Raw genomic sequence first — 12,556 nt, 5'->3', positions numbered from 1 at the left:
AAGCTGAGACAATAAATACCCATGAATGTCGTGTTATCTCTAGATAACAGCCATACAGAAGGAAGTCACAAGTTAAAGAAATTCTCAATGCATTGGCTTCATATGGATCATGTGTGCTGTCACTGGTTTTGTCACACACAATACGGTCCATCAGGCTCCAGTAAGACACACGTCACAGTAACAAATCTGACAGAAACTAAAACCAAGACACCGACGGTGAGATATCAGCTGAAACGAACTCTTGCCTTCGATATGGATGATAGCTTATTTCCGATAAGTCGTATTTTGTGTACATTTCCAGATTTACAAAAGTAGCACGGCACCAGCTCTAGCTGGTGCTCCCTATCTCTGCAAGACGTTGTGCAAAGTTCACTGCACACAGTTACATTTCTATAGCAACTATGAGGTATTTTCACTGTTGCTAAGAGCTAGGTGATGTATTTTCACAATGTCACTCTGATACCGGGGCGGACCTTTCTGCCATTTCTTCCCTGGAACGGGCAAACGCATGCCCTCCACCTGAGCCCTTTTAGCCCAAGCTACAACCGTAGAGGATTCACACATGTTGGATTTTTAATCAACCAAAAGAAAACAGAAAAAAAACAACAAGAAATAAACAGAGGGCGGGTAAACTGAGAGACTGCACCGGAAAGTCAAAACGAGGCTTTGTTCATACATGACTTGCTCTTATTAAGTTAATTACACTTGTGCTAATTTTTCAGTCCCGCTGTTTAATACAATATCGTACTTCTGTCTTGCTGTGTGGACCGCTTCTTTTGTGTGACCTCGCAGCTTTCTGTGAGGATATTTTGGTTTTGCTCTGCATGGCGTACCACTTCCCTGTTATTATCGCAATTTGTGAGTCTTCTTGTTCTGTAACAGCCGGTCACGTGACGGCTATCGTACATCCGAAGCATAGGGCTGCATCTGGGTGTTTCAGTCCCGATATGCAGGATCAACTCGCTCGGCTGGAATGGAAGACTGACCCTCTAAAGTCCCTGGACCTGTGGCCCTTTGAGGTCGCACTTGCGCGACCTCTAACGTGACGTTACTTGCGATAAATCAAAGTAGTATGTTTGATACTCTGATACCAGGATAGGCCTACATGATGCTAGCTGTTTTTGAAGAACAACAATGTGCGGTACACGTCTATCCAGGTGAGAACAGTTGGCCCGCGTTACCCTGAAACACTCCCTTGTTGTCTTTAGCAAAAAAATGAGACGCTAATAGTCTTATTTACCACTTTTTCACACCATTGGGACACTGAAGCAATACAACAAATTCATACCGGTTGCAACGGCGTATGTGTGTCTCTTCCTGGTTTGTCGGCTGTTTGTAAAGTTCTCCGAGCACCAGGCCTCATCAGAATAATTCATTTCACAGCATATTCAAAGCTCACTTTGATGTTCGAATATGGTATTTACATGGCTGTTGACGTGGTGAATAAAGAGGTGGAGTCCTCGGTCACATACGCTGCCCATTTCCCGCAAGTTCCAGCAGAACCAATGCGCACGGATAACGTGGAAAGGCTGCCGAAGGAAGCGTCTCTTTTTTTTCTTTTTTTTTTACCAGGCAAGGCTACAGCTCCTGTCCTCTGTTGATCCGCACTGCTGTTTTGGAGGGGGGTCCATCGAGTTAGGAATGGGAGGTGACAGGAACAAGAGGATGGAAGTCTGGGTTGCCATGTGAGGACCTCCGGTCACCTCCCTCCTAGCCTGAAAGATCAGTTCTGCTCTGATGTGGCCATGGATGGTGGGAGGGGGGTCACGAATGCATGAAGAGTTGGACCCCCCTGGGTTGCTCACACGCTTCTGTTAACTGCTGATATTGCTCAGTCTGTCTTAAAATAAAAAAGCTGATCGCTTCCTCGGAGTGCAGGGCAGGCGGTGGGCCTCACAGGCCGGACACCATGACCCTGTAGGAGGGGGGCATGTGTCTGTGGCGCGGGCTGGAGGCCGGGCTGCCTGTGGGACTGCTGCAGCTCGCGTCCACCCCTCCTATGGAGGGCAGATAGGCGTGATGCAGGATGGGCAGCTGTAGGGACAGCCTACGCTGTATGCTGTGAACACAAACCACACATGATTGTTATACATAAAAGACCCAACAAAATTCCTAATTTTCTGTAATGCTCTTTACAGTGCCTTGCGAAAGTATTTATTTTTTTCATGTTTTGTTATGTTGCTGCCTTATGTTACACTGCTTTAAATTACTTTTTTTACCACATCAATCTACACTCCATACACCATTATGACAAAGCACAAAACGGGTTTGTACCAACTTTGCAAATTTATTACAAATAAAAAACTTCAATGATTCCATTGCATAAGTATTCATACCCTTTTCTGGGGCACTTGACAATTTAGCTCAGGAGCACTCACATCACTTCTAGATGTTACTACAGAGTTGAGTGGAGTTAAACTGTGGCAAATTCATTTGAATGAGCATGATTTGGAAAGGCACACACCTTACAGAAAAGGTCTAACAGCTGAAAATGCATATCAGAGCAAAAACCAAAAATAACTGCCTGTAGAGCTCAAAAACAGGCTTGCGTCAAGGCACAGATCTGGGAAAGAGTTTAGAAAAAAAATCTCCCTGATCATATATGCAGATGGAAGAAGCTTACAGAGGGACAAACATCACTGCAACACTCCACCAATCCAGTCTTTATGGCAGTGTGGCCAAACTCAATCCTTTCCTCAGTGGAGACACATGAAAACCCACTTGGAATTTGCAAAAAAGTACCTAAAGGACCCTCAGACTGTGAGAAACAAGATTCTCTGGTCTGATGAACCTCAGTTCCAAGCATCATGTTTGAAGGAAACCAAGCACTGCTCATCAGCTGCAGAGCACCATCTGAACAGTAAAGTGTGCTGGTAGCAGCCTCATGCTGTGGGGCTGTTTTTCAGCGGCAGGGACTGAGGGACTCGTCAGAGCAGAAGTAAAGCTCAATGCACCAAAATATTGAGATAGCTTTAATGAAAACCCAGTCCAGAGCATTCAGAACCTCAGACTGGGCAGAAGCTTCACTTTCTAACTGGACAATGACTCTAAGCACACAGCAAGAGTGGCTTATAGACAACTCTGTGAATGTCCTTGAGTGATCCAGCCAGAGCCTGGGCTTGAACCCAATCAAACCCGAAAATGTCTGCTAGCCCCCATAATTGCCAAATGCAGATGTGCAAAGCTTGTGGCATCATACCCAAAAAGACGTGAGACTGTAAAGATGCTTCAACTAAATTAGGGTACTATGAGTTAAGGGTATGAATACTTATGCTATGTACTTATTTCAGTGTTTTATTTAAAAAAAAAAAAAATGGCACAAATAATTTTTTGCATCATTATGGTCATTTAAAGCAGTTTAACATTAGGCTGCAACATAACAAAACGTAAAAAAATGAAGGGGTGTGAATACTTTCGCAAGGCACTGTAGTAATGGTGTTTAAATAGAAAATCAGATGCCCATTTTCCACAAGTTGGTATGACTCTTTAAGGTCTTTATTAAAGGTCTGCAAAATAATTTGGTTAAAATTCCTCAATGGTCAAAAACAGCTATGTTTAAAGCAACCCATTTCAGTGCATGCCTCTTAAAATGATAATGAGCTACTGGTCACCCCGCCCCCCTCTTTGGTTTTTGTGTATTTGGTGGTGCGTTACCATCAAAAACAAAACTAATCCAGTGGCTCTGATGTCAGGAGAAAATTAAGACTCTTATGTTCACTTACATCCAACTACAGCTACTCAGGCGCGGAGAAAATGGTGGACAGCGTGGAAATATGCTAATACAGGACAGTCCATCAGCGGTATCAATACTGCTCAGACAATCAAAACGCTTTTAATTGAGACTGTTTAGTTTTTTTGGGGATTAAAAAAGACGTGAATGGATTTTTTATCATTTTAGGCTGGTTGTGTCCACACACTTCTAAGACATTTATATGCAAACACCATGTAAAAGTAAATTTTGCATCTGATGTCCCCTTTAACAGCAGTTTGTCTATAATTATATCACATAGTCACAGGGCACATTTAAACCAGCAGTGACTTTGCCACGTACAATGTGTTCCCTTCTCAATTAAGGGTTCAAGGTTTAGCTGGTTAGCATGACCTCTTTAGTCCCTGCTGGCAGATGCCATAACTACACCATCTGGACCTACAGTACCGCTCAAAAGTTTGGGGTTGGCAGAGGTGGGTAGAGTACCCAAAATCTGTACTCAAGTAAAAGTACAAGTACTTATGGAAATATTTACTCAAGTATGAGTAAAAGTCACAATCTTAATAGTTACTTGAGTAAAAGTAAAAAAGTATCCGATGGAAAAAGTACTCAAGTAGCTAGTTACTAGTTACTTCTGATCTGATTGATATGAAGTGAAGACCCTGAATTTTGAATTTTGACCCTGAAAAGAAACTGTTTGGAAAGCTTCTGCTATATATATATATATACAGGGCTCGCAAAATTTCTGGTAGCCCTTCAGACAGGTGCTCTTTAGATTTTGGTTGCCCGAAAATTAATTTAACTAGCCCAAATTAAAAAAATACCTTTTTTTAAATATAGAAAATCAGGAGTCTAATTAAAAATGTTTTTAATACACAAATATAAACAAATATCAAGGAAGTAATTTTATTTCATTATATTTATTTCATTTAGTGTATAACCATAACCATTTTTAAGATCCGCAAAAGTAAAATAAACAGTAATGGGATTGGACAATGTAAAGTAGAATATTAAGCCATAAAATGGCATGATTTAAAATTCAGATACAGTTTCACACAAAAACAGAATATCTTACACTATGGCATTTCATCCTTTATAACATTAAAAGGGATAAATTGAGTATAGAATTTATTATATTTATTTAAAACATAAATATTACTGTACGTGTTTAGATTTTTAGAAGGCACCTTAACTTTTTACATTTACAACTCTGTGTTTGCTGCATAAAAACATGGGTCGATAATTTAAATAATCTTTAAATATACTCTAAAAGTACTAGTTACCCCAAAAATGTACTCAAGTAAATGTAACGAAGTAAATGTAATTCGTTACTACCCACCTCTGGGGGTTGGAAGATTTTTTAATGTTTTTCAGCATCATTATTCCAGTCTTCAGTCTCAGATGATTCTTCAGAAATATTTCTAATATGCAGATTTAGTGCTCGAAGAAAATGTTCTATTATTAGGAATGCTAAAAACAGTCACTAGTGAAGGCTTTGGGGCTATGCTTGTTCTTGTGGGGCCATCAGTTCGGTATGTACCTGACTATGTGGATCACCTGAAGTAAAGTCCATTTCATTCCTGTCTTGTGTCAGATTCAAACTGCACCCCAAGAGGCCGAAGCCCTTTAAAAATCAATTACAGAAGTCAAATGGCAGTTATATAAAGTGCACACACCACACCTCTCACGATTGGTTTTTACGATTGGAGTCTCTCTGAGTTATTACTTTCAATTAAATATTAATTTCATACATCAATTAAGGAAAATGTCTTCTGTGTTGAGAAATAATTATCATCGATTAGTCAGATGTTGCAGGTTCACTAGCAAAAACAAAAAATGAAAATGCGAATGTCATTAAACTATAAATGTATTTGTTTATCCTTTACCGCAGGCATAGAGAACGGTCTCAATAAATTACTCATCGCAAATTCCCATGGTAGAGATGGTGTTATTTAGCAGGGTCAAGGGACTATCAGCTGCTGGGGTAAGTGTGTGTGTGTGTGTGTGATGAACAGTAACACACTGTAGAATCGCTCCTCTGTACAATCAAACATTCATGTGCTGGGACGGCCTGTAGTCCTCTAATTCTACTCTCCTGTCTATTTTCAGGGTCCAGTGCTTTCCGCTCTCTGTAGAAATCACATGTTATGTAACCACAGCGCCCCCACCCCCCTTTCTTTTTTCTTTTTTTTTTCTCTGTCCCTGAATCTCTCTTACTTGCTTTCATTTACTTTTTCTTCCTGATCTTTATTTTGCACTGGCCTGCTAATGAGTTTACATTTACATTAAGTCCTGTGTTAATGAATTTGCCCTGTTTTTAAATAGCTTTTTAGCTTTTTCTTAGACCCATATTTTCAAGTTAATGTCTAATGTTTTATAATGTAAAAGTTCGCAAATTTTTGTCCAATATTATGTTTGGAAATTGTGCTTCGTAAAGGGATAGTTCACCCAAAAATGAAAATTCGGTCATTAATTAATGTCGTTCCAAAGCGCTAAAACCTTTGTTCATGTTCGGAACACAAATTAAGATATTTTTGATGAAATCCGTAATCCATAATGCTTTGTCTGCTTCATAACATTACAGTTGGAACCACTGATGTACCATGGACTATTTATTCATGTCCTTACTATCTTTCTGGACCTTGAACGTGTCAGTTGCGTTGCTGTCTATGCAGGGCCAGAAAGCTCTCGGATTTCATCAAAGATATCTTAATTTGTTTTTCGAATATGAACAAAGGTTTTACAGGTTTGGAACGACACGAGGGTGAGTAAATAATGACAGAATTTTTCTATTGGGGTGAACTATCTGTTATATATTTTGCGGCATTGTTGTTTAACTACAGCACCCAGAATGCACTGTTACGTTTTCCGGAAATGTTCCGGTAAAAAAGTTAGTGTCTAAAACGAAGTAAACAGAACAGTCAAGCGAAGCTGGTGTGTGTCATCTTATTCTTCATGCAACGTTCATTCTCCCCAAAGATATAACACTATCCATTTAATATTGTAATAAATTCCACTTGGCCTGGTATTTTTTTTAACAAATGCTCATTCATCGATTTTTAGGTGTCCAAAACACATTTTCAGCACACTGTGCATGTCAGTGTGCGAACTTACTGTTCTGGTGAGTTGATGTCTTCTAGTGGACCTCTGCTTATCCTAGAAGGATCCATGGATCCCCACTGAGCCTGGGGTTTCTGCTCTAAGTGGTTCTTCAGAGATTTCTCTCCATCTGAAAACAAAGACATTGTGTTCAGAATGCTTCCTTTCCATCAAGATGTCAGTGGTGGATTCAGCTGAAATCCACTGAGTCAGAACTTGCACCTTATATGACACTTCAGCTTGACATGTTTGGGGGTGAATAATGTATAACACTCCAATAAATAGTTCTTTTTCTCTGGGTGACAGCAACAGAGGAAAAGAGTGTCACATACTGAAATAAGTCACCGACTGACAGCTGTGTGTGATCGACAGGTGAGGAACACGAGGTTTGATATCCACTTCTCTTACCTTTGCCGTCGGTGAAGTTGCGTATGCTCAGGATATTGTTGACATCTTGGTAGTGGTTTTGTTTAATGTATGGAGTCTTTTCTGGGGTGTCCTGGAGTTGCATGGTAACCTCTTCCAGCTCCTTATCCAGCTGTAACACAAAGTCCAAAAGAATTTAATAGTTTAGTTTAATAGTAATTTAATTCCCGGTTCATGAAAAAAAAAGATATATATACACTACCAGTCAAAAGTTTTTGAACAGTAAGATTTTTAATGTTTTTAAAGAAATGCTCACGAAGCCTGCATTTATTTGATCCAAAGTACAGCAAAGATATTTTTACTATTTTTTTTATATGAATAGATTTTAAAATCTAATTTATTCCTGTGATCAAAGTTAAATTTCATAAAATCATTACTCCAGTCACATGATCCTTCAGAAATCATTCTAATATGCTGAATTGCTGTTCAAGAAATATTTATTATTATTATCAATTTAAAACAGTTGAGCACATTTTTTCAGGATTCTTTGATGAATAGAAAGATCCAAAGATCAGAATTTATCTGAAATAAAAAGATTTTATATCATTATACACTATACCATTAAAAAGCTTGGAGTCAGTATAATAATATACTATTCTATTTTGGATAAATGCTGTGCTTCTAAACTTTCTATTCATCAAAGAAACTTACTCAGTCAGCTGTTTTCAACATAATAATCATGAATGATGTTTTTTGAGCAGCAAATCAAAATAATAGTGATTTCTGAAGGATCATGTGGCTGGAGTAATGATGCTTAAAATTCAGCTTTGAAATCACAGAAATAAATTACATTTTAAAATATATTCAAATACAAAACAGCTATTTTAAATAGTAAAAATATTTCTAAATGTAACTGTTTTCGCTGTACTTTGGATCAAATAAATGCAGGCTTGGTGAGCAGAACAGACTCCTTTAAAATCATTAAAAAAAAAATTTGACTGGTAGTGTATATATATATATATATTTTACTTGTATCAGTTATTTTTCTTCACAGTATTTGTTATTAATATATTAAAACCCCTTTAATCTGCATGGTGGTGTATTAGTAATTATTATCAACATTTTAATTGCTGTTGTCATTCTAAGAATTGAATAATATTCTCATTTATTATTGACTTCAGTCACCTCTGTAATTCTCATTCGAAGGCGGTGGTTGTCTGACTGTAACCCATCCAGACGGGAAGTGTTGGCCTGGTTAACACTGGTTACTGAGGTGGACGTCTTGGAATCTTCCTTCTTCTGGTTCTGGGTGAACTTTAACCTTCGGTTCTGTGTGGCAGCGTCGGGGTTTGTTTGCATTGTGATAAACTAAGGAAAGAGAGAGGACAAAGACGTGCTGTTGAGATCCTAGCATTGATTCTGTGTAGGACGTATTTGTTTAGAGGGAGAGTCGAATCTTTGCAGTCTTTTAAATTTCAGTGTGTTTATTTCCAGAGAGCTCCTGGGGATGCAAAGTAAGCACTGTTCTCAATTATATTCAGGTGAACTTGCTTGGGATTTGCACAAATCAAATGCCAGAATGTGCCTTTCGCTGACCTCTACAATTCGTTCCCCATAGGGCTAAAGCAGGCCGTACGTTGCAGTACTTACTTTTGGCACAAAAACCAGACACAGCGTGATGGTGCTGCAGAAGATGATGACCAATGCCACGATGCAGAACTGCACATTTGGCTGATCCCGGGTCAGGAAGGACACCGCTGCCCCAATGATACACATGATGCCCACATTATACACACTCATGCCGATGTACTTGCTGTCATTCAGGGCTGGAATGCTCACGTTTCTGGTCTCCCAGGCCAAGAAACATCCAAACAGCTAGAGAGAAAAGCGCAAAGAAATACTTAGCGTTACACATACAAGAGCAGTTAAAATCCAGATGAATCCAGAATAATATTTTTGGGCATATGACATTTTTCATAGACAGCCGTGTTCACCTTTCTCACAAGGTGCAGCCCTCAGTTTACAGTGATGAATCATAATGCCAGTGAGAATGAACTGTGGCTGACTTATTTAGCACCCTAATGCCTCTAAAGGCAGCTAACAACACCTGTCCAACTTTCTCAGGAAGTCGGAGCAGCAATCAAAGCACCTTTGTGTGAGACTAGAGTGAACTCTGAGAAATATGACTCAGCTAACTTAATGACGCACACTCCGAGATTTGATTCTGCACCCACTCGCCTCAAATCTATTCAATCCTAATCCAATCACAGCCCGTCTCACTCTTTTTCCTCGTTCACCCTCTCATTCTCTCTTTCTTTTCTTGTTCTCCTGGAACACGTCGTTGTAAGTGAAGCCATGCTGATTTAGCAGCAGGATTTCCAACATGGCAAGAGGAAGTTCTGAAATGTCACATATCTGAGACTGAGAATGTGAGTGTGATGGCATTTTCACTTGTCCATTATTACGATTTGATGACTTGTCTCCTACTATAGCTTCAGTTTAACATTGATCACTTCTTTCCCAGCTCTGTCTCCCACCAAATTCTATCACAGATGAGAGAGGAAAAGAGACAGGAAGTGGCCCACTGCTGAACTTTGACACGGATCGTCTACAGTAGGGCAGGGGAAAAGCGGAGGTAATGGCCTGCCAGTCAACCGAACCACCTGCCGCTATTACAGCAGCAAGAACAAACAGACAAATAATTTCTACAGAGCACAAAGTGAGTCGAAGGGCAGGGTTTTATTGGAGGATATTGCCACCATTGACTCTGAGATAATGGTCAGTGCTATGGGCAATTAACTGAGTGGAGGCGTTTTGGTTCCTGGGTTACCTTACCAGTAATCTAAAGTGAGGTTAATTGGAAAGAGCAATCTCTCTCTCCTCCTATGGGTACAATGTGTCAAAATCCAGTCAGTGAGCTCGCAAGATTTGCATTTCCAGTAGGAAATCCCAGTGCTTGCAGGGCAGCAAAAGAACAGTGTTAAAGTCCACCGCAGTGGTTTTGAACCTTTTCTGACTCCAAGGTCACTCATTTTCAAAAACAATATTTGTTCATTATGCTATGACAAATCTGCTCAATTGTGACCCTGGACTACAAAACCAGCAATAAGTAGCACAGGTATATTTGTAGCAATAGTCAAAAATACATTGTATGGGTCAAAATTATAGATTTTTCTTTTATGCCAAAAATCATGTTCCATGAAGATATTATGTAAATTTTCTACTGTAAATATATCAAAACTTAATTTTTGATTAGTAATATGCATGGCGAAGAACTTCATTTGGACAACTTTTTTTAATATTTAGATTTTTTTGCACCCTCAGATTTCAGATTTTCAAATAGTTGTATCTCGGCCAAATACTGTCCTATGACAAACCAGAACTACTAACAAACCAGCTTTCAGATGATGTATAAATCTCAATTTCAAAAAAATTACCCTTATGACTGTTTTTTTGTTGTCCAGGGTCACATTTGGTCCATTACTTTGGAGCAATATATTAAACAGACATAATAAACAAATAAATCATCAAAGCTTCGGTTGTAGACTTTGGTTCAGTGTAAACATAAAAGACATAAAGAAACATATTAAAGCTGCTCAAGGAGGTGTGTTACAGTGATTTTTTTTATTTTTTTATTTGTAGCTTTTATACAACATTGGCAACTGCAATATGAAAAACAAGATCTAAAATCATTGTTCCCTAACAAATCTCCAAGAACTCTAATTCATGTTCATTAACACTGTTATAATCTGTAGGTGATGAACATTAGATAACTGTGGAGAAAAAAATGTAAAATGTGTAAAATGTGCCTGTTGTATGCATGGCATTTGGTATTTTCTGATATACCACAAGAGACACAGAATTCAATATTATGAACGCATTTTAATGACAGTAATTGTGAGATATGTATTATAATTTACCAAATGTAAAAGGAAGTGGTAGAATATTCAGACGCCGTTGTCGGCGGGAGCAGATGGCGATCATGTTGACGCTCTCTAGAATGTTCTCACTCACCATAAGGAGGCCTTTGTAGGCATAGACAATCCCCAGCCAAATGGTCATGTGCGTGTTCTCGCAGTGCTCCAGGAAGGGCCGGATTGCGATGTCTCGTCCCTGAGGATCTGCCTGTGGAGACGCAGAGAGCAAACCAATGAGTGGAAATAATCCTGGCTTTAAAAACACCTTTGTCACTAACAACAATAACACCGAGCCTGGGTTTATCTGCCTCGACTTTAAATGATTCAATGCAAAGGTGGACTTTAAAAATGTAAGTAAATTTGCATTTAGATTTAGAAAAGTAAATTTGCAAAATTGCATAAAGTACAAATACTGAGGCTAAAGGAGTTGTGGGAACTTGGATCATGGGAGACCAACCTTTCACAGAGACAGTGAAAATAATATAGTCACCTCTACAAGATGCCACTTGAGTGTTAACGATTAACAATAACTCTTTATGGGACAAGCATTGATTTGCTAAATATTGATTGCGATATTTACAGTCCTGATATGCAAAGCAGGTCACAACTGGACTCTTGACGGAGGCCTGTGAACGAGAGAAGACCTCGACTGAGTTCCTCTCAATGTGCTACACGGGTCTAAAAGTAGCTACGCTCTAACCCACTTTCTTTCTGCCCCAGTTTGGAAAACCTTAAGCTTGCCACGCAACATCCCGGACACAAAGATATACAGGGATCCAACCTCCAAACGCATCCCTAAGTCTTCCCAGTTTAGTCACAGAGCGTAACACCCATGGCTTTCATCCGCCATCCGTGTGGCTCTATCTGCGTGATTTGAGCTTGGCATTAAAGAGTTCACCGCTCAGGAAACATCTTCACAAAGTGATGGTGCGAGTAAACTGGGCCAGCCAATGCGAGAAGCTCTATTTATAAACGATATGTTCCATGATGCGATGAATCCTAGTCAAATGAAGTCAAACTGTCGGACACTTTTATAACTCAGTCTGAGAACAGATCAAAGAGGAAAAGCTCCTGCTAGACCTCTTGAAGTCTCAGAAGTAGTTGACTAGAGATGTTTATGGGAAAGCATTGGATGTGAAGGTGCTACTTAATCTTGTAAAACTACAATCAAGTGTTCCATCTTGCCCTCAACGAAAAAGCTAAAACTTGCTTAAGAAATGCTTATTTCCAACTGCACAACAACTAGACCTCCACTTTCATCATAGCTTGAGCTGTAGTTAGTCGAGCTGTGTGGTGTTGCCAGGCAACAGTCAGTGGGTTGGGCTTAAAGAGAGTGCTGGGCGCACTGTTATTTCTCACTGCATTAGGCGTCTAATGTAATTGTTCAGAGGAAGCTGGAAGGATGTGTGACTGACAGAGTGTCTATGGAGAGATGGAGACAAGAGGGACACAGTTAGCTGACAAG

The 12,556-nt window shown here is 39.4% G+C and overlaps 1 protein-coding gene across 1 annotated transcript; it reads right to left on the bottom strand.

Moving 5' to 3' along the window:
• Nucleotides 1-1,893: 1,893 nt before the first annotated feature.
• Nucleotides 1,894-11,884, bottom strand: LOC141315349 (gamma-aminobutyric acid type B receptor subunit 2-like). The gene is made up of 7 exons (XM_073832684.1): nt 11,792-11,884; nt 11,189-11,299; nt 8,825-9,049; nt 8,360-8,542; nt 7,217-7,346; nt 6,824-6,938; nt 1,894-2,059 (listed from the first exon to the last, which is right to left on the bottom strand). The coding sequence occupies exons 1-7, from the start codon at nt 11,882-11,884 to the stop codon at nt 1,894-1,896; spliced, it is 1,023 nt and encodes a 340-aa protein (XP_073688785.1).
• Nucleotides 11,885-12,556: the final 672 nt, after the last annotated feature.

Source organism: Garra rufa, unplaced genomic scaffold, assembly GCF_049309525.1.
Source record: "Garra rufa unplaced genomic scaffold, GarRuf1.0 hap1_unplaced_021, whole genome shotgun sequence".
Classification (NCBI taxonomy): domain Eukaryota; kingdom Metazoa; phylum Chordata; class Actinopteri; order Cypriniformes; family Cyprinidae; genus Garra; species Garra rufa.
The sequence above is the reverse complement of the archived record's forward strand: the minus strand, read 5'-3'. Positions and strand labels throughout refer to the sequence as shown.